Source organism: Mesoplodon mirus, assembly GCF_964341445.2.
Source record: "Mesoplodon mirus genome assembly, chromosome: 10".
Lineage (NCBI taxonomy): Eukaryota > Metazoa > Chordata > Mammalia > Artiodactyla > Ziphiidae > Mesoplodon > Mesoplodon mirus.
Window position 1 is genome coordinate 42,163,144 of NC_138986.1, and position 22,694 is coordinate 42,185,837.

Consider the following 22,694-nt stretch of genomic DNA (forward strand, 5'->3'; position numbering starts at 1 on the left):
CCGATATGCACACTACTTTGTGTGAGCCCTCTAAGAGTGGAGTCTCTGTTTCCCCTAGTCTGTCGAAGTCCTGTAATCAAATCCTGCTAGCCTTCAAAGTCTGATTCTCTAGTAATTCCTCCTTCCGTTGCCAGACCCCCAGGTTGGGAAGCCTGACGTGGGGCTCAGAACCTTCACTCCAGTGGGCAGACTCCTGTGGTATAATGTTCTCCAGTTTGTGAGTCACCCACCCAGCAGTTACGAGATTTGATTTTATTGTGATTGTGCCCCTCCTACGGTCTCATTGTGGCTTCTCCTTTGTCTTTGAATGTGGGGTATCTTTTTTGGTGAGTTCCAGTGTCCTCCTGTTGATGATTGTTCAGCAGTTACTTGTGATTCCGGTGCTCTCACAAGAGGGAGTGAGAGCATGTCCTTCTCCTCCACCATCTTGAACGAATCTCTAGTTCATTTTTGTGGAGGGTGTAGGGTCTGTGTCTAGAATCTTTTTTTACATGTGGATGTTCAGTTGTTCCAGTATCATTTGTTGAAAAGACTGTTTTTGCTCCATTGTACTGCCTTTGCTCTCTTGTCAGTAGATTGGTTGACTGTATTTGTGTGGATCTATTTCTGGGCTCTGCATTCTGTTCCATTGACCTGTTTGTTCTTTCCCCAATACCACACATTCTTGATTACTGTAAGTCTTGAAGTCAGGGTGTCAGTCCTCCATCTTGGTTGGTTCATCTCCTTAAGTATTATGTTGGCCATTCTGGAGCCTTTGTTTTTCCATATAAACTTTAAAATCAGCTTGTCACTATCCACAAAATAACTTGCTGGGATTTTTATTGAAATTGCATCGAGTCTATAGATCAAGTTGGGAAGAACTTGACATCTTGACAATACTGAGTCTGTCCATGAACAGGGAATTTCTCTTCATTTATTTTGTCCTTCTTTGATATCTTTGATCAGAGTTTTGTAGTATTCCTTGTATAGATCTTGTATATACACATTTTGTTAGATTTATACTATTATGTTTTGGGGGGTGCTAATGTAAATGGTAATGTGTTTTTAGTTTCAAATTACACTTGTTCATTGCTGTTATATAGGAAAGAAAGTGCCTGACTTTCATTTATTTCAGTCCACTCTCTTTTTGCTTGCATGGTTTCTGAGAAGTTGTATAAAGCTCTTATCTTTTCCTGTCTATAGGTAAGGTATTTTCTCCTCTCGTTTCTTTCACAATTTTTTTAATCTTTGATTTTCAAAAATTTAAATATGATACGCTTAAGTGTAGTTTTTGGGCATTTATTCTGCTTGGTGTTCTCTGAGCTTCCTGGATCTGAGGTGTGGTATGTGACCATTTGGGGGAAATTCTCAAATCATATTGTTTAAAATATTGCTGTTTTCTTTCTCTCTTTTCCTTGTGGTGTTCCCATAAGATGTATATTACAACTTTTGTAGTTATCTCACAACTCTTGGATATTCTGTTCTATTTTTTCCAATCTTTTTCCTCTTTGCTCTTAAGTTTTAGAAGTTTCTTCTGTCATATCCTCAAGCTCAGATTGGTTCCTGCGCCAGGTTCAGTCTACTGATAACCACATCAAAGACGTTCTTCGTTTCTGTTTCAGTGTTTTTTGTCTCTAGAGTTTCTTTTATAGTCTTTCCAGCTCTGTTCTTATATTATCCATCTGTTCTTGAATGTTGTCTACTTCAGCAGTAAAGCCCTTAAGCATGTTAGTTATAGTTTTAAAAAATGTCTGTTCTGATAATTCCAACATTTGTGACATATCTGACTCTAGTTCTGATGCTTGTTCGGTCTTTCCAGATGTACTGATATAAGGAAATGTGGTAAATAGGCCTTTAGTAATGTCATGGTAGGGTGTGGGGCAGGGGAAGCATTCTCTGGCCCTCTGACTTAGTCTTTTCGTGAGCCTGTGCTCCTGGACTGTGAACTTCACCAGTGCTTCTTAGTTTTTTCTTTCCCACCCTCAGGTAGGACAGGATGGCTAGAGACAGCTGAGTTGGATATTAACCCTTCCCCCATGTGGAAGGCTAGAGGGAGCTGGTTTGGGATTTTTTCCTTCTAGGTATGTTAGTTCCCTTCTAGGTAGGTTAGTCTCTGGTAAAGTAGTTTCTCCTGACAGGCCTTGTTAAGAAGAACATAGAGCTTTGGCATTTCAGAATGGTTTCTTTTCTCCTCCCTCTGCTGGAAGCACAAAGGGATTCATTGTGAGGACCTGGTAGAGCTTCTAGTGGTATAATTCAAGAATATTGGGTGTCCCCTATGACTGGGTGCCCCTGGAGTTTTTGACTCTCAGACCTTCACTCTGAGCCTCCAACAAATTCATCAATTACAGTTCTGGTTTTCCTACTTCAGCACTGGTTCCCATGGATAATTCTGTTCCAGTAGGTGTGATTTTCTTTATTTTCCTGTTTCTCCAATTTTGGGGGTTGCAGTTTGCCCGCTAACCTCACTTCTCTGACAGATCTAAGAAGAGTTGTTGATTTTTCAGTTTGTTCAGCTTTTCACTTGTCGGTAAAACAGGTTGGCAATTTCTGAGCTCATTATATGCCTGACGGGAAATTGTAAATCTTTATTAACTTTTTTACAGCTTCCTAGCCTATCCTGGCCATTTTTCTGGGTTCTAGACACATCTCTTTGCCTGATGTTTGTATATATTTGTATCTTAATATTAAATTGATATTAACTGGCATCTTAATATCAATAGGCTCTAATTGTAATTAAGTACGTTTGCTTAAACCTGTTCTCCCACATGACCTACTTACCTCTGCTCAGAATATGATCTTCCCTGTTACTTAGACTCAGAATTTCGAACCTTTAGTTATCTTTAACATTTCTTGTCCATTCACACCTTAAAAAATAATTTTCTTTAAATCCTCTCATTTCTGCTTCCAGAGTTTCTTCCTTCTGTTCTCAGTATTCTTGTTCAGTTCCTTGGTTTTTTCAGCTAAATAGGTTAAGATAATTTCTTAAAGTGATATATTCATATCCATTCACCATATCATTTAATTCATCTTGTTCATTACTTCCAATTGTTATAGTTCTCTCTTGTCCTTTTTCCTCTTTTCTTTTCCCTTTAATCTAAAGTTACTAAGAGTTTACACACTATGGTAAGTGCTAGGGAATACAGAGATTTACAAAACAGAGTTCACAGACTTCTTAAACATGTTACTTTCTTGTTCTAGAACCATCACCGGATTCCCATTTCCTATGAATTAAGGTTGAATTCTGAACCTTGTGATTCTAAAAAGTATGGTCTCACGTAGATGTTTTAATTTTCTCTTATATTCCCCCCTCTTATAACCTAAACTTTATGGGTACTCAGTGCATATATTCCATCTTTTACCTTTTTAAAATGTTCTTTCTGGAATGCTTTTCTTCCTTTCTCTGTTCCTGCCAGAATCCTCCTTATTTTCAAAGTCTGTCCCAAAAGCCACCTTTCCAGTAAAGCCTTTCCCTCCTTCTCCCCATGCCCTTTTCATCTATCCTCCCCACTTCCAACACTTTGTACTGAAGATGGCTTTTCTTTGGCTGCCATACTATATTGTATCCTGTATATAATTATCTAAGGGTTTCTCTTATGCTTTTGATTAGAATTTGAGTTTGTAAAGGGCAGTGCCTGAGTCGGTTATCTTTGAAATACCATGCACATGATAAATGCTGTTTATATAATCAAAATTTTTTCCTTCCAGTTTTATGGAGATATAAATTGACATACAGCACTGTATAAATTTAAGGTGTATAGCGTAATGATTTAACCTTCATGCATCATGAAATGATTACCTCAGTAAGTTTAGTGAGCATCCACCATCTCATACAAATACAGAATAAAAGAAAAAGAAAAAAACATATTTTTCCTTGTGATGAGAATTCTTATGATTCACTTTCTTAACAACTTTCGTATATAACATACAGCAATGTTAATTATGTTTATCATGTCATCCATTACATCCCTAGTACTTATTTATCCTCTAACTGGAGGTTTGTACCTTTTGACCCCCTTCATCCACTTCCCCTTCCTCCACCCCTGCCTCTGGTAACCACAGATTTGATCTCTTTTTTTCTATGAGTTTGTTTTTTTGTTTTTGAAGTGTAATTGACCTACAATATTATGTTAGTTCCTAGTGCACAGCATATTGATTCAGTATTTCTATACATGACAGAATGGTCACCACACTAAGTCTAGTTACCTCCTGTCACCATACAAAGATATTCCAGTATTATTGACCATGTTCCTCGCACTGCACATTTCATACCTGTGACTCATTGATTTTGTAACTAGAAGTTTGTACCTCTTCATCTCCCTCACCTGTTTGTTCTATGTATCTATGACTGTTTCTGTTTTGTTATGTTTGTTCATTTGTTTTGTTTTTTAAATTCCGTGTATAAGCAAAATCATATGGTATTTGTCTTTCTCTGTCTGACTTAACTTCACTTAGCATAATACCCTCTAGGTCCATCCATATTGTCGCAAATAGCAAGATTTCATCTTATATTATAGCTGAGTAATATTCTGTTGGATGGATAGATAGACAGATAGATATAGATATCACCTCTTCTTTATACATTCATCTATCGATAGGCACTTAGGTTGCTTCCATATCTTGGCTATTGTTCACTGCTGCAGTGAACATAGGGTTGCATATATCTTTTCAAATTAAGTGATTTTGTTTTCTTCAGATAAATACCCAGGAGTGGAATTGCTTGATCATATAATAGCTCTATTTCTAATTTTTTGAGAAACTGACCTACTGTTTTCCATAGTGGCTGCACCAGTTTGCATCCCACTAACAGCGCACGAGGGTTCTTTTTCTCTGCATCCTGGCCAACGCTTTATTGTTATTTGTTGTCTTTCTGATGATAGCCATTCTGATAGGTGTGAGGTTGTATCTCACTGTGGTTTTGATTTGCATTTCCCCTACGATTAGTGATGTTGAGCATCTTTTCATGTGCCTGTTGGCAATCTGTATGTCTTCTTTGCAAAAATGTTTTTTCAGGTCCTCTGTCCATTTTTTAATTTTTTTTTTTTTGATGTTGAATTGTGAGTCCTTCGTATATTTTGGATATTAACCCCATATCAGATAAATCATTTGCCATTATCTTCTCTCATTCAGTAGGTGGCCTTTCTGTTGTTGATAGTTTCCTTCGTAGTGCAAAGGCTTTTCAGTTTGATTTAGTCCCATTTGTTTATTTTTGCTTTTGTTGCCCTTGCTGAGGAGACATAATCCCAGAAACATTGCCAAAACTGATATCAAAGAGTGTACTGCCTGTGTTTTCTTCTAGGAGTTTTATGATTTCAGGTCTTACATTTTAAGTCTTTAATCCATTTTGAGTTTATTTTTTATATGGTGTGAGAAAGCATCCAGTTTGATTCTTTTGCATGTAGCTGTCCAGTTTTTCCAACACCATTTATTGAAGAAGCTGTTTTTTCCCCTGTTGTATTGCCTCGTATGTCATAGATTAATTGACCATATAAATATGGGTTCTTTTCTGGGCTCTCTATTCTGTGCCACTGATTTATGTGTCTGTTTTTGTGCCAGTACCATACCGTGTATATAATTTTTGAATTGCATCTCTACCTTTTGAAAAAGTATGAGTTCTTCAAGGCCTAGTTCAAGTTCACTTCTATAAAGCCTTTCCATAGCTACTACACATACAACTATCTTAGCACTTAGGCAGTTTTTGTTGTCTTTTTGTGTGTGACACTTTATTAAAGTGGTGGAACCTTGTTTTATTAACTGTTGACTCCCCAGTACACAATGCCTAACATATGTGCTTAGTAAATAGAAAAATAATCTGTTTCTTTACTTTCACATTACTTTGTTGGTATCACATTCTTATCACATTCTAATTTGTTTGAGGAAATATTTGTATTTCCTGCCCTCCTCTTCCAGGTTGTAATGCTGCAGGGGGAAGGGGAGGGAAGAGATTTTGTCTAACTCTCCTTCAAAGCCTTGCTCATGAAAACAATAATACATTTATTCATTAAGCAATTATTTTTTAACATTTATTTTGTGCCAGTCACTGTTCTATGAAATAGGGATATAAGAGCAACTAAGATGGACAGAAATTCCTGATTTCATGGACCTTAGTTTCTAGTTAGGGGAAACACTCTATTACTACTTACTGAGTTTAATATTAGCTAAAAAATGATCACCTGTGAGGAAATATTTCTTTAGTTCTTATTTATTTCCCCTGAGATTTCACTTCTTTATAATGTACTTTTTATACTCTAATGGTACTTTTTAACCAAATAATAACTGCTTTTTATTAAGCTTCTGCTGTCTTCTAGGAACTTTACATAACTTGTTGATGGTAAGCAATTTGAATTGATCATGGCACATAACTAGGAAGCAGGAGAGCTGGGATTTATGCCAAGGTCTGTCATTAAAGGCTATTTGTACTCTTTGTACTGTACCTCATTTCTAATTTCTTTCCATTTATTCAAGACAGATAAACTTTTAAAGTCTTACCCATGTTTTTTTTTTTCCTTCTGAATAGCCACAATATGAGAATACTTCCCTCCAGACTCCATTTTCAGACCAGTCAACATCCCATTCCCAGCAAGAGGAACTTCAGCAAAAGCTTGCATCTACTGAGAAAGAGGTTTTACAGCTCAATCAGTTTCTAAAACAAAGAATAAGTCAATTTAGTGAAGAGAAGAAGAAACTGGAGGAAAAGGTAGGTATTTTTAATAAAGTTGAATTGGGTCAAGGGCATTCCTTCAACATATGATTTTTTTGTCATCTACTCTATGCCAGGTGTCATACCAGGTTTTATTTACATTGAAGTGATTAGTTTTACAGTAGCTTTTGAGAAACCCTGTGCTATCTACAAAAATCCAGGCATTTTTTTTGAGAGAGAAAAATACCACTGTGTATTATATTATATCTTTCTAAGTAATAGTAAAGCTTTTTTTAAAGTTAGTTGTCTGCACTGAGATGTGGCACCAATAACTGTTCTCCTTTTCCTTTTTGGGCCCTGTATCTTTGTAATGTGGGATATGAAGGATTGGTAAATGAAATGAAAGTGGTCCTTCTTTTAGAAGCACATGACTTCACGTTATTTAAGCCCTTGATTCAGAATAAGTAGCTGAAAGCCGGATACCTCTATATACACAATACATCTGTCCATTTATTTGACCTTTCTGCCTTTATTAAAGTATTTTCACAGACTTCATCTCATTCCATTATAGTATCATTAAAGATCAAGTAAGATAAGGATACATGCTAGCCCTGATTTATTGAAGAGGCATAGATCCTTAAGCTACTACTTAGTTGCAGAATTGGTTTTAGATTTCTCTTGTTATACCCAGCTTATTATTCTATTAACTAACCTTCCCTTCAAGTGATCTTGAGGCAGTCACCATGATTTCTGTAGGCAGGTTTGGAGCTATTAATTGAGAACTCATTGACATTTTTGAGTCAGTACACACACACACACACACACACACAAGCTAAAATTTTTATCTTCCAAAAAACTGACAAATTTTACATGGTTTCTCTTTCTCAGCTATATGATGTATTTTATTGTGGCTAACTTGAAAGTACCTTGAAACAGGTACTGTTTCTTGTTTCTTTTGTGTATTTTGGGGGCTTTATCTAATACCACAATCTGGAGGGAGCTATGGAAATATCCATCGGTCATACATAAGTGGGAGGGATTAAAATGTTTTCTCACCTGAAACTTGTTAATTAAAAGATTGTGTGAAAATTGTGAAGATTCAGTGGATGCGGTTTTTAAAATATATTTTTATATTTTACCTAAATTTTTCTCATCTTTTATTATTTTTCATGTCTATTGCTTAATAAAATCAGTTTATATGTTACCTACCTATGAGACAGCTCCTAATTGGATGTCTTCAAAATACTTCAGACTTCTCATGTCTAAAATCAGTTCTTATTTTGCATTCTGACTGCCCTGTTCTCAAACGACATAAAACATTTTCTTCAATGTTCATTGCTGTGTATTCAGTTACTCATGCTAGAAACTCTACTAAGTTAATCAAGCCTGTCTTCTAAATATATACAGGACCTGTCCAACACTACCAGCCTAGTTCAGATTCTTATCTCTTGGCAAAGCTTTTGTAATGGCCTCTTCATTGGTGTCTCTGAATTCACCCTTGCCCTGTCTACCTGTTTTCCCGTTCTCTCCAGTCACTTTTGTTGTTGTTGTAATTCTATGTATTTTATTTATTATACCTTTAAAGATTGAAGCATAATTTGCATACAGTCAAGTGTGCTGATCTTGGGTGTTCAGTTTTTATGAATATTGCTAATAGTATACAGTCGACCCTTTAACAACATGGGTTAACTGTGCAGGTCACTTATACATAGATTTTATTCAGTAGTAAATACTACACAATTTGAGGATCTGAGGATGTGGAGGAAAAAGCAGATACAGAGGGCCGACTGTAAGTTGTATACTGCATGGAGGGTCAGCAACCCAGCCCCCTTGTTGTTCAAAGGTCAACTGTATACCCATATAACCACTATCTAAAATGAGATCATAAACATTTCAGTTATCCAAGAAGTTCCCTTGTGCTTCTTTCTAGTCAGTCTTCTTCCCTTCCCTGAAACATTTTTTAAAAATAAATTTTATTTATTATTTATTTATTTATTTTTGGCTGCATTGGGTTTTCATTGCTGCACGCAGGCTTTCTCTAGCTGCGGCGAGTGGGGGCTACTCTTCGTTGTGGTGGGCGGGCTTCTCATTGCAGTGGCTTCTCTTGTTGCGGAGCATGGGCTCTAGGCGCATGGGCTTCAGTAGTTGTGGCACGCAGGCTCAGTAGTCGTGGCTTATGGGCTCTAGAGCACGGGCTCAGTAGTTGTGGCACACGGGCTTAGTTGCTCTGCGTCATGTGGGATCTTCCCGGACCAGCGCTCAAACCTGTGTCCCCTGCACTGGCAGACAGATTCCTAACCACTGCGCCACCAGGGAGGTCCTCAAAACACTTTTTTATCACTATAGATTAGTTCTGAGTCTTCTTGGACTTTGTATAAATGGAGTCATACCATATATGTTCTTTTGTCTGTGTTTTCTTTCCCTTAATATCTTTGAGATTTATTTATGTTGTTGCACGTATCAGTAGTCTGTTCCTATCTATCCCTGAGTTGCATTCCATTATATAGATCTCTCACAATGTATCTATTGTCCTGTTAGTGGATATTTGGATTGTGTGCAGTTTGGGAAAATTATGAATAAGGCTGCTGTGAACATTCTTGTACTAGACTTTATTTTGTATACATAGGTTTTTATTTCTCTTGGATAAATTCCTAATAGTGGAATTTCTAGGTCATTTGGTTCATAGTGTAGATGTTTAACTTATAAGAAACTACCCAAGTTCTCCCAAGTGTGTGTACCATTTAACACTTCCACTACCAATGAGTGAGAGTTCCAGGTGCTCCACAGCCTTGCAAATCCATTCTTAATAGTATGGAGGAATGAACCTTTTAAAATGAAGATCCAGTCATTTTTCTTACTTGGTTAAAACCCACTAATGCCATCTCATTGTCTTTAAAATAAGAATTTAATATTTTCTGTGACGTGAAAGAGCCTGCCTAATTTATATAGCCCTGGGCCCTACCGGTCTCCCTCTGGTACGCTGTGTCTTGGTATAGTGTCTTACAGTTGTTAAGCAGGTCAGACCTTGTTTCTGGTATAGGTTCTTTACATAAAGTGTCCTCTTTGCCTGATGAATACTTGGCTCTCTTTTCCTGCTCCCCAGTCACCTATTTATCAATATTTTATCAAGTCTCAACTTAAATATATTTTCCCTCCAACCACTTCTTATACATGCTTAAAGCATTTTGTTCTCAGCACAAATTTGAATATTGCTATGTTTTTTATATATCTCTGTAAGTTTTGTGAAGGCAGGGATGTATCTGAATGTGTCACTGTAGCATATGTAGCACCAGCCATGGTCCCTGGCATATTGAATGAATGAATGAACAAATGCTTTCAGGTGATTTTTGCCACGAAGAGAGAGAAGGGAATGAGATAACCCCAACAAAGGACTAGGGAAAGAATAATTAGAGATATCGAAGATGTCAGAATGGGTGCACAATGGACCAAATTCCTAAGGAGAAATAGGAGAATGTTGATAACAGATGCCAAGGTGGAAGAGTTCCTGTTGGAAAAGAAGAGAAATAGCCTCTCTGTGAAGTGAGACAATTAAGAATGGACGTGTCTATACCAGTGGACCTTGAGGAGTGGGGTTAATATAGAGGGTAGACTTTGTGTCCGAGGACATGGAGATGACCTGAGTTCTTGAAGGGAGTGTAGAAGCTAGGAAATTAGACTCATTGATAATGCATCAACTAAACAGCACCCTGGGCCCACATGAGATTAGATTGCATTGTTTTCCTTCTGCATTTACTCTCAGTAACCCTGATCAAGACTGATTCTAAGACAGAAAAACATTTAATGTGGTAAGAATAACAAGAGAAGTTACTCTTTGTTGAGCACTTTCTTTTATGTGCCAGATAGTATGTTAATGTACATTAAATGCATTTTCTTATTCAATCCTAGTGTCACAGAAACCCTATGAGATATATACTATACCCCATTTTTTTAAAAATGAGGTTACTGAAATTTTGAGAAAAGTAATTTGTCCAGTTGCATGTAGATAGAAGTTGTTGAAAAGCTGGAAGTAAAATTCAAGACAATTTAACTCTCCAGCTGATGCCTTGGTTCTAGTAATAATTTATAAAAATTTTAGTGGAAAACATTTTCTCCCTAGTCTCTTTTGTTCTAATAATTGTATTTAAAATGAAGAAAAATAAATCTGTTTGTAAACCTCTTCTGAAATGGGGAATTGCCTTCTAGGAATGATCTCAGTATTGCATAATACCTCCTTGAAATTTTACTTAACTTTTTATAACTAGAATAGGAAAGATTTATTAATGATGCCTCATTTACCTATTGGTAATTACTGGAGTTCAGAATTCAGTAACCTCTGTTAATCTGCTAATCTACAACAACATAAAACGTGGAAGTTAAAAAAACAAAAAATAAAGAGCTTCTCATCAGTGAGCAGGGCTGGAAAAAAAGAAACAAAAAACCAAGTCCAGTAATTATGTGTGATCAGCTTGTGGCCACAAATAACAGAGATGGTATCCAATAGGAGAGTGTTGGCCGAGATTTGTGATCAAGAGCAGCAAGCTTGACATGATAGCAAAGAAGAGAATTGACCAAAGAAAAAGAAGAAACCTAGGACACCTTTGCATAGAAGAAGACAGCATGACTAACTTATTCTAGTGGCTGCTTTTTGAGGACACAATTATGTCACTTAAACAATTTTGTCACATTAAAGACACAAACAATAAAGTGTAAATTAGGGAGCATGTAGTAAAAATAGGTTGGTAGTTATGTTTACTTCTGTAATTTACAGGTTCATTTGCTAAGGCAAGAGCAGGATTATATGGTCTTTCAGGTCACGACCAGGGCCAACAGTCTGTGAGTTCTGATAGATCAAAAGTTAAATTGTCACACCAGCACACTTGATTTTAGTCCTAAGAAAGCCCCAATAAAAGGTTTTGTCTGTTTTACCATTGTTGCTCCTTACCCAAGGACCTAAGTGAATCCTAACATTATTGATGGAATGAATAGATGAAATGCGATGTCATTTGTTTTTCCAATTGAAATTGGGGTTTTTTTTTTAAACATCTTAATTGGAATATAATTGCTTTACAATGGTGTGTTAGTTTCTGCTTTATAACAAAGTGAATCAGCTATACATATATCCCCATATCTCTTCCCTCTTGCATCTCCCTCCCTCCCACCCTCCCTATCCCACCGCTCTAGGTGGTCACAAAGCACCAAGCTGATCTCCCTGTGCTATATGGCTGCTTCCCACTAGCTATCGGTTTTACATTTTGTAGTGTATATTTGTTTTGTGTTTTGTTTTTCCAATTGAAATTGTTTTAATAAAAGTTTTTATACATTGGACCTGAAATAAGTTAGATAAGGCATGAAAGAAACTGGATTGTGGATAAGCATTAGCTTTAATAAAATTTGAAAGAGTAATCCATTATACTACTAATTACTCGTACTTATTTCCCTAGTGAATATGAGAAAAGGCTATAAAGATATTTTAGAACCCTGTAAGCTTCTGAAAGAATGTTAAATGTTTGGAAGACTGGTAAATTAAAGTAAATGTGAGTCTGGAGTTTACTTTTTATGCAACTATTTGTATATACATTGTTTTTAATTGATCTTGATTATGAAAGAGCTTTAGAGATAGTATATCTACCAAATTTAAAGATCATGTGTTTTAGGTGGAAAGGTGAAAAAAAATAGTACATAAAAGTCTGAGGTTCAACCTACACAAATTGGGATTTATTTACTAAAGATCATGAATTGTATGTATTCCATAGTAGGTGTTCAATTAGCATATTTCATCAGTCCTAAGATGACATTAATGGTAAGGCGCATCTTTATTTTATATAGTAAGAGAATATAATGCAAGTTCAGTTTGACACAGTGCTTTAACAATAGTCTTGCTTGAGGTATGAATTAGTCTCACTAGTCCCATTATTTGTTCCTAAGTATTTGGTAATTTTGATAAGTGCCCTGGCTTTGATTGCTTTGCTTTAGTACATGATAAGCGATTCCTTTGTAAGTCTGTAAGTAGCAAAACAGCTTTAATTACTTACAGATATCTTCCTTTCTTAATTCACATAAAACATTGCATATAACTTTGCAATAAATAAGAAATTAAAGTCATCCTTCCAGAGATGAATACTTGCTTCACTGATTTCTCAGTTGTTCCCTGAAACTGTCTTTCTGGGTACCCAATAACATTTTTCAATGCCAAATTATAATGTAATATTTCAAAGGTATTTTAAATATGATTTAAACTCAACACACTTTCAACATGTACATAATACCGTTGAAATGACAAAGATATGAATAGCCTTGACCAAATTTGCACATGTGCAGGCAATAAAAACTACATCATTACTGCTGCCTGACTGACTGCATTTTATATCATCAATTGTAAAATCAAAATTTCAAAACTCTTGATTTCAATGATACAAGAATTTGAAAAAAATGTGAATCTTAGAATCTATGAAATAAGATAAATCATACTTAAGTTGGAAGTGGTGTTAACTATATCTGGAACAGTTGGTGAATTCAGTGATGCCTAAGATTAGAATGTCCGTTTTTATATTACTGTTTTTTGACAAAACCACTGAAGCTTCATAATCTTTTTCTTTAGCTTAAAACCAGAGATAGATACATCAGTAGCCTGAAAAAGAAGTGCCAGAAGGAATCTGAACAGAATAAAGAAAAGCAGAGAAGAATTGAGACCTTAGAAAAGTATCTGGCAGATCTTCCAACTCTTGATGATGTACAGAGTCAGAGTCTACAGGTAACATGAAATAAAATGCTGATCTTTAAATGAGAGGGAAACATATTCTTTTCTAAGTTGACTCTTTAGACATTTCATTTTTATAATTTTTCATTCATTTTGTAAATTTTTATAATTTAAAATTTTAGTTGTATATTTGGCTAATTGTAAGTTAAATCTGTGTGCTTAATTGCTGTTTTTAGGATTAACTTTAATTAGAAACTTTGTTCATCTGAGCATGAGTAGATCTTTCTTGTCCTTAATTAATATGCGGTTTCCTTCCTAATGAATCTGTCTTAACTCTCTCACTTACTGTTCTACTCTAAAAGGTAGTTTCTAAACCAGTGACACCCCACCGCATGCACACACACTCATGCACCTCAGTTCTGACTCTTCCAGTATTCTCTGGGATCCACCAAGTCTTAACAAGACCTTTTTTTGACCATCTTTCCAGATACTTGTTTTGTTTTCATCATTCTTCTTAATCTTTCTGTAATTCTTTCTTATACTTTAATCTATGACCTCCATTCACTCCTCTGACTTCTCTTCTGGCCATTTTCCTTTCTTAGCAGTACCTCATCCAAAGTCTTTCTACTAACTCTGGTGAGACCTATCCTCTTGAAGCCTTATTTGTAAATCCATTAAACCTACTCTTCAGTCTTCTCAAAATCTTACTATTCATGGAATTTTCAATCTTAGCACTCTTGACATTTGAGGTTAGGTAATTTTTTGTTGTGAGATTCTGTCCTGTGCATTAAAGGATGCTTAACATTTCTGGCCTCCACCTACTGGCTGCCAATAGTGCTGCTTCTTCCCTTCCCCCTAAACCAAAAATGTCAGCAGACTTTTCCAAATGTCTGCTGGGGTGAGTGGAGGGAGATCACTCCCAGTTGAGAATCATTGATCTAATCCATGGAGTATCATTATTCTGTAGACTCTAGACCTATAGTACAATCTCTGTTTACATTAATTTATAAATTGTAAAACTAACAGAGGGTGATATCATGAAGGAACTAAAGAAGGACCCACAGGAGTTTGAGCAGGAACAGAGAGGACTATAGATTTTAAAACATGTGTTCATACCACAGTACACCCATTAGGATGGCTAATATCTAAAAAACAGAAAGTAACAAGCATTGGTGATGATGTGGAAAAATTATAATCCCTCGGGCACTGTTGGTGGGAATGTAATATGGTGTAGCCACTATTGAAAACCATATGACGGTTCCTCAAAAATATTAAAAATAGAATTACCATATGCTCCACCAATTCCACCTCTGGGTATATGCTAAAAATAATTGAAAGCAGAGTCTCAAACAGGTGTTTATTCACAACGCATGTTCATAACAGCATTATTTACAATAGCCAAACGGTACCTCGTGTCCATCAGTGGATGAATGGATGAACAAACCGTGATGTATACACACAATATAGCCTTAAAAAGGAAGGACTTTCTGACGCATGCTACAACATGGGTGAACCTGTGGACGTTTTGCTAAGTGAAATAAGCCAATCACAAAGATAAATATTGGGATTGACATATGTATAAGATGGGTAACTAATAAGAACCTGCTGTATAAAAAATAAAATAAAATAAAAAAATTTTTAAATGATTACAGTAATTATTTTAGGAATTGAAAAGGAGACAACATTTAATTTAAAAAAATATAAATAGATTAAAGATAAAGAAAAATAGGTATGAGATACCTAAAGTAGTCAAATTCATAGAGACAGAAGGTCAAAGGGTGATTGGCAGGGGTTGAGGGGAGAGGTAGATGGACAGAGAGGTAGATGGGTAGAGAGTTTGTTTTGAAAGATGAAAAGAGTTCTGGTGATTAGTTTACAACAATGTGAATGTACTTAACTCTACTGAACTGTACACTTAAAAATGGTTAGGATGGTGAATTTTACATTAGGTATATTTTGCCACAATTAAAATTTAAAAAATATCCCCAAATTGAGATCATTCACTTTTCTCTGTCTTCTAGAAATTTCTGACCCTATTCTCCTCTTCTCCATAATCTCATTCTCTCAGCTCCCTTTACACAAAGGAAGAGATAAAGTGTTAAGTTCTATCCATGAAATGAAGATAGTGTAATTTTAACCATAAGTCTGTTAATTCTTGAGAACCCAGTATCAATTTCTAGTAGGAACATATTTAATATTCTTTGTGTCATGAACTTTAAAAAATTTCTCTTCAGCTGCAAGTTCTAGAAGAAAAAAACAAGAATTTGCAAGAGACTTTAATGGAAATGGAAAAAAGGCTTGAAGAGTTCAAAAAACAGTGTCAAGAAAATGAGGCACAGCTAATATGCCAGAAAAAGAAAGAAAAGGAGTTGGTAACTACAGTTCAGAGGTAAGGAAACCCTCAGTAATTCTTTTATGTTATTTTTAAGTTATTCCTTATTTGTCATAAAGCATTTCACTTAAAATATGTTAATTTATAATTAGTACTCTATTATTTCTCTTAAAGATGTATTATTGAGAACCAGAAGTATTGTCATCGAAACAGGTTGTCTCAGTTGTGATTTAACAATTCGATGCAACATACTGACATCTTGGTTTTAGATAAGAGTAGGTTTTAGATGAGAATAGTTTTTAAAAAAAAAAAAACGTCAATTGAAAACTGGAAGCATTAACACAAACCCTTTATCTAATGGCTTTCTCAAAGAATAAGAAAAATTCTAAGTAACAAAAAGAGGGGCAGCCGGACTGCACTCCTTAATGGGACATGCCAAAGTAAAGTAATTGGCTCCCATATCACCTGACTGCAGAGTAACAGATGCAGCCGTTTGCCATGCACCTTCCGCGTTTACTCACGTATATCTTGCCTCACAGGTTTCTTCGAATTTAATACAGTTAGAACTGCAGTGAATATTATTTGTTAGTATATTTTGTTAATGATTTAAGCTGGAAAATTAATGTTGGATTCATGAAAAACCTAGAAAACTATGCTATATATGCATCTACGTGTACACTGTTTTGTAGAACTTAAAAAACCTTAATAAATTATCAACTATAAGTAGATAACACTATCCTGAAGAAGAAGACAACAAAGCAGCAAAAAACTAAATTTAATAAAGGTACTCTTTATGCTTCTATCAATTATATATAACTCAATGTAACTCACTTTTTTAGTCAAAATCCTCCTGATAATTCCATGTTACTATTGCTTTACTACTATTTTCAAAGTCTTAAATATGCCTGGTCTACTTTTTTTCCCTTAGATTTCAGTGCAGAAAACCTCTGATTTCTGGGACAATTCAGGCTTCTGTGTTTCTAATCTCAGCTCCAAAAAAAAATCCATATACCTTTGACTCTACCTTTATTTTTCTCCTGTTTTCTGCTTTCTTGATCTTTAATTTCTTTTTATTATTCCACATCTTATATCCTATTCTCGAGTCTCAAAACAGCTTCTTGACCTCCATTAACTCAACCACATATCTTTTTCTTTAATCTTATGACGAAAAGAGGTAATGCATTTGTTCTGTTTTATAGGGCATTACAATCATAAACTCAAGCTGTGTTTTATGAGTAGAACTAGGAACACCTGAAAATAATTTGTTTTGTTCCATTGTGTGCTTTTACATATTTAATATAATTTTATACCTTCTCTTTTATTATGATTTTCTCTTTTATTAGGTTTTTGGAGAGCATTGAGCCTAGTATTCGTGATTTGGAAAGATTTAGTATAGTGCATTTGAGAATCCATTTTCCATATGCTAAACTTTATCTTGATACTCTCTGAGATGACATCATCCCAGGAAATTTCTCTTGATTTCTAATAGATATAAAGGACCAAAGAAGGCCTTCTAAAATTCTTCAGTACTTGTATGGCTATAGTGTCAGTTGACTTGGGGGTAGGAGTGTTTTTTCAGTTTCCTCAGCTATATGATGTAGTATTCCTTAAGTTCCAGAAGAACTTAAGGTGTATTATGTGACTATAAATTATATCATTACATTGATCTGTTTTTATATAATATTCCAAGTTTCCTGCTTTGTGAATACGTAAGAACTTTTGGGATTTAAAAATGAGATAAGAAAACTTTTCCATTTAGAAATGAAAATCTAAGTAAAATATGTGGATGGGATTCCTAGTAATGTAATAATTGGTACCTTTGCCGTTAAAGAGATTTATTACTTTTCTAAATGAGCATGCTTCATAACGTAAACAAAACGAGAATAAATACATGAAAGAATACTTGATATTTTTACATGACAGAGTATATTTTTCCCTCCACATCACTGGCTCTTTTGTTTTCTTTTTAATATGAGAGACCTTAATAGTTTTAATATAACTTATTTTTCTTGAAATGTTATAAATACATAGAAGTAGTGTCTTCACACTGAATGAGACAAAAACTTATTCTGAGATAGAAATAATGTATTTTTTTTACTTTTAGACTGAAAAAGCAAATACTTTTATGACAAGTAACAATATATTACAAATCAGTACAGTACATTCATAATATGTAAAAAATTCTCTGGTGCCGTTATTTATGAACACATCTGAAGCCCTTATTGTACTATTTAGAGCAGTCAATTCTTTGTCCACAGACTAGATATGGCAGTTTTTCTTTTTGGGCGGTGGGCGGGGAGAGAGAAAACACGATAGCCATAATACTTGAAAGAAGAAAACTAATGAAAATATCCAAATCCACATTATAACAAGTCTGTTTCTTTTAGTAGGCTGCAACTCTTGAGTATGATTACAGGCTAAAGTAGACCTATTCCTAGGTGTCTTCACTGTTATGTTTTGGTTTTGGTCGTTGTTTTTAATAGCATAGTTTCTTTTAACCCAAACAATACTGTTCTTCCTTTCTCAAAGCTAACATCCACCCCGCTCCCTGTCTTTTATTCTTAATATACCAGAGGGGCTTCCTTTTGTTGTTTCCTCTTCTAAAATGCAACTCTGTGCCAAGCATAGCATAAGAAACTGTTAGGTCAAGGAATAAATATATTGGATTGTTGCTTTTCAAAGAGGAAGCCCCACTCAGCATCCAGTACAAACTCTGGTCACCACAACACTAATCACACCCGTTAGGCTAGCACACACTGAGGAAAGACGTGACAGGCATCCATACTAAAAACAGCCCTCGCATCAAAAATGTTAGACACACGCAGGCTACACAGGGATGCTCCCACAAAAACAGCCCTTCAAGACCACTAGGTAACTGTTTCTTCTAAACTCATACAGTCAGAGAAATATAAGTAAAATGAAGAAGCAGAGGAACCACTCCCAATGAAAAGATCAAGAGAATTCCCTGAAAGAATAAAGAATGAAACTGACCTCTCGTCTACTAGATCCCAAGTTCAAAAAGGAGGTAGTAAAAATGCTGAAGGAAATAAGAAAGGTTATTGATAGAAATGCAGATTACTGTAAAAAGGAACTAGATTGTTCCTCATATTAATGAAGGGGAAGGGTACTTCTGCTGATTTAGTCAACAACTATCTTTACAAACAAACTTTTGCTGAACTCAAAATGAAGGGCAAAAGACATGTATCCATATTCTTAGGCTCCCTACCATAATCATCTTAATCAAGGAACTCTCCCTTGGGGGAGAGGGAAAGAACACGGCTTAGATTGCAGAGCTCAGATTAGGGTCATGAAGGACTTCACCAGGGCCCAAGGTTGTCACATATTAGGCAACTCTTGACTCTGGTCTCCTATTTGCTATTTCTGAAAAGATAATCTGCCTGCGTTATATTTCTTACTTGTATGAAATATAGGTACTCAAACTTAGTCATCTGTTGTCTGTAGGTCTTGATTATTGCTTGCTTAAAAAATATTATAGACCCTAAGAAGAGACTTCATTCATCTACCAAAATCAGCACAGAGAGCTTATTTTCTTCATATAATTATGTCTTTCTAAAACAGTTTGCAGCAAAAAGTAGAAAGATGCCTTGAAGATGGAATTCGCCTTCCCATGTTAGATGCAAAACAGCTTCAGAATGAAAATGATAACCTGAGAAAACAAAATGAGAATGCTAGTAAGGTCAGTATATATCTTTAATAATGAACTTTGATAGTGAAATCTATACTATATGGATACGTGCATAGATATATAATTTATCTAGTTTATTTGATTTATATTTTTGCTAATATTTAATAGCTTATGGAATTTTTAGTTTGAATGTTTTTATTAGGAAAGAAAATAGCAATTTAAGCAACTTTAATTTAAATTTAAATAAAAGCCAAACTAAAGAAGTTGTATTATTTCTTAGCAAAAACAAAAGGATATCTTTTTCCTTCCTAAATTATTCAAAATCTGTCTCAAACTTATTTTTATAAATTGTAAAGATTAAAGTTTTATCAAGAGCTAGAGTAAGACGTTTGCAGTTTTACATATGTGTGATCCAAATCATATGGCTACTTAAAGGATACTTTGTATGAATACTTTTGTTAAAAAAAAAACACACACACTTTGATTTAAAAAAATAAATTCATAATTCCCTGTGCTTTTGTTTTCTTGAAATTTGGTACTTCCAAAAAAGCAATGGAAAAAAAATTTGATTCAGACTGATATATTTCATATGTTGTAGATAATAGACAGCCAACAAGATGAGATTGACAGAATGATTTTAGAAATTCAGGTAAGGAATACTTTGTGCTTATTTTCATTTAGCTGTATGCTGATTTACTCTTAGTAATTGCATATCTAAAAAATATCAAAGCATATATGTTTTTGTATGAACATATTAATAACACTTGAGGTGACATTGCAAATTCTTTAATATTAATCTTTCAGTTCTTTAGAATGAAAATGATACTTGGTAAATCAGTTCTTCAAAAACTGTGAAAATTATTCTTCTCTATTCCTTACCTCTCCTCTTTTCAATTGGGTGCAGTCTATCTCTACTACTGAGAACACATTTGGTTAAGGTCATCAGTGATCTAAAATTAAAGACAGTGGACTGTTCTTAGTCCATTGTAACTCGGCAAGAGCACTCTCCCTCCTAATAATACTATATATTATTTTTCTGTATTATCAAAGTATAACACTTTGCATATTTGTGTCTGTATCTAGAGCTTAGGGTATCTGACCCAAAATATCAACCAAAATTTGTAGATTAAGTGGATTTTCATTCTTTTATTGATTTGCCAGATATTTACCGAGCCCTTACATATATGCCAGGCACTGTTCTTAGCACTGGAGATTCATCAGTGAACAAAGCAAGTCCCTGGCCATTCTAGTGGGGTGAGATGGAGAAATTGGAAATATAATGTCAAGTACGGATACATACTATTATTTAAAAAAAAAAAAGTAGGATAGAGGGCAATGCAGATCGTGCTGCATTATATGCAGTGGTCATGAAGTTTTCCCTGAAGAAGTAATATTTGAACATAGTTCTGAATGAAGATAAGCAGGGGAAGAACATTCTAGGCAAAGAGAGCAACCAGTGCCCTGAATGTGCCTGGTGTGCTCTAAGACTAGCAAGAAGGCTGCTAGTCTGGAGTACAGTGATTGTGAGATATAGTGAGAGGTGACTGATGGTAGAAAGTAGCCTGGGGCCAGATCACATAGAGGTATATGTCTGTATTTTATTCTTTGTGTGATAGAAAACCATTGGACAAATTTTGCTGAATAAATTATTTTTATATCTCCTAATTTGAGTATTCTCAAAACTGGAAGTAAAAAAGAAAAACGTAATGGTTTGAGTGTCAGAATTTATGGACAATCTGCTTTGTCTTTTGGCCATATTAAGTGATCTATCAGTTTAATCAAACACTAGTCCAATTCAACAAGTGTGTGGGCTTATTGGATTGATTCACAGAGGTTATACTCTTTAGTGTGTATTCCTTCAGTTGTTCTGCAAGCCATTTGAATTACAAGATGGTTAGATTCCCTCAGCCATTATTATCTGACTTCATATCATAGACCACAATGAAAGGAATTTCTATTTCATTTGGTAACAATATCTAGGAGGTAAATCTAATAAAAGTTATCTCGATACAAATTAAGGACAGTCAACTTTGTCCTTTGGCATTGAGATTTTGGTGGATAAAACATGTAGGATTTATTGTTTTTAATTTGTTTATTTGTAGGATTTATTGCATACTCTCTCACATTATAGATGTTTAGTGTATATTTGTATTAATTGAAATGTGCATTTTCCCCATTTGTGGAAGCATCGTAATGCAATTTACTCTTACACATTAACCAAGTCTTTAGTCAGTCACATTTAGATATGAATATGTAGAAGAATATATAATTATGTGCCATTCCATTCTTTGTTCTTAAAATGCTTGAGTTAACATTCTTTTATTTCTTCAAATTAATTACAGAATGGAAGTCAAATTAATGAGGTACATTTATTTCCAAATATTTGGGCCCAGACAGTATACTCATTAATTCTGTTGTCTTACCTTTGGAAGCAAAGCCTATCTTGTTTTGTTTTGTTTTGTTTTTTGTCCTTAGCCATTGTGACCATCTAGGTTTATAGGTCTAGGATATAGTTTGCTCACAGAGAGAGACAGCAAATGTTGGTAACTGGCCAACTAAGCTCCATGTATTTACCAAGATATTATTTGAAAATATCTTGAAAATTACAGATGGAGACAAATATGCCTCAGATAATGAGAAAATTTTTTGCTTAACATTACTTGTTTAAACTTGTTATTTTGGGGCCCTCACAGTTGAGAAAGCTAGGTTTTTTGTTTCATTTGTTATTTGGTGGTTTGTGATGGATATAAAAAAAAACTGTAAAAACCTGAAATTTTCAGAATATTGCCTCTTCTGAAAAAATGAATACTAATTATTTACCTAGCATTGGAAACTGCAGAATCCTAAAGAGAACACTCTGGGTTGAAAAAGTATTCTTGTTGCTTTATACTATAGTCAATGGGCATGCCATCAAGTTGAACCACATAATAGAGCAATTCCTGTCAAACACTGATTATTTAAAGCTCCTAGCTTTTCCTTTTGCTTACATCAAGAATGGCCAACCTTAGTCCTATGTAGATGGTGATGTCCTTCCAACATGCTTTAGCTCTGTTTTATATTACTTCAAATTCCTTGGCATAGCCAAAATAACACAAAATACTTTATAATTAAGAACAACAGAGAACTTCCCAACCATTTTTAACATGAATTATGCATTTTAGCTATTAGTATAGTATTAAATTTATTATAAAATGTCACTACCATTATAGTTTGCGTGTTTCATTCCTCCATAGTGCTGGGAAGTTGTTCCATTTTCGGGTGTTTAATAGACAAAGCCACCTTAGTATTATTCGAGTTTCATGTTTCACTGCTTCTTTATGTCCCTGCAAACTGTTGAGAAGATCAAATTTGTTAGAAGTTCGTTTGGCTGATTTGGAGTACTGCATTGCCTTGGGTATAT

At 34.9% G+C, this 22,694-nt stretch overlaps 1 protein-coding gene across 2 annotated transcripts in view; it reads left to right on the forward strand.

The window, feature by feature from the left end:
- CEP85L (centrosomal protein 85L) overlaps window positions 1–22,694 on the forward strand; it is a 154,820-nt gene that overhangs the window by 103,979 nt on the left and 28,147 nt on the right. For both annotated transcript variants that reach the window (XM_082633276.1, XM_082633275.1), the window contains exons 6-10: window positions 6,497–6,676; window positions 13,218–13,370; window positions 15,551–15,705; window positions 19,228–19,345; window positions 19,893–19,943. In XM_082633276.1, coding sequence (XP_082489402.1) covers window positions 6,497–6,676; window positions 13,218–13,370; window positions 15,551–15,705; window positions 19,228–19,345; window positions 19,893–19,943 — 657 coding nt within the window. The remainder of the gene's footprint in view (window positions 1–6,496; window positions 6,677–13,217; window positions 13,371–15,550; window positions 15,706–19,227; window positions 19,346–19,892; window positions 19,944–22,694) is intronic.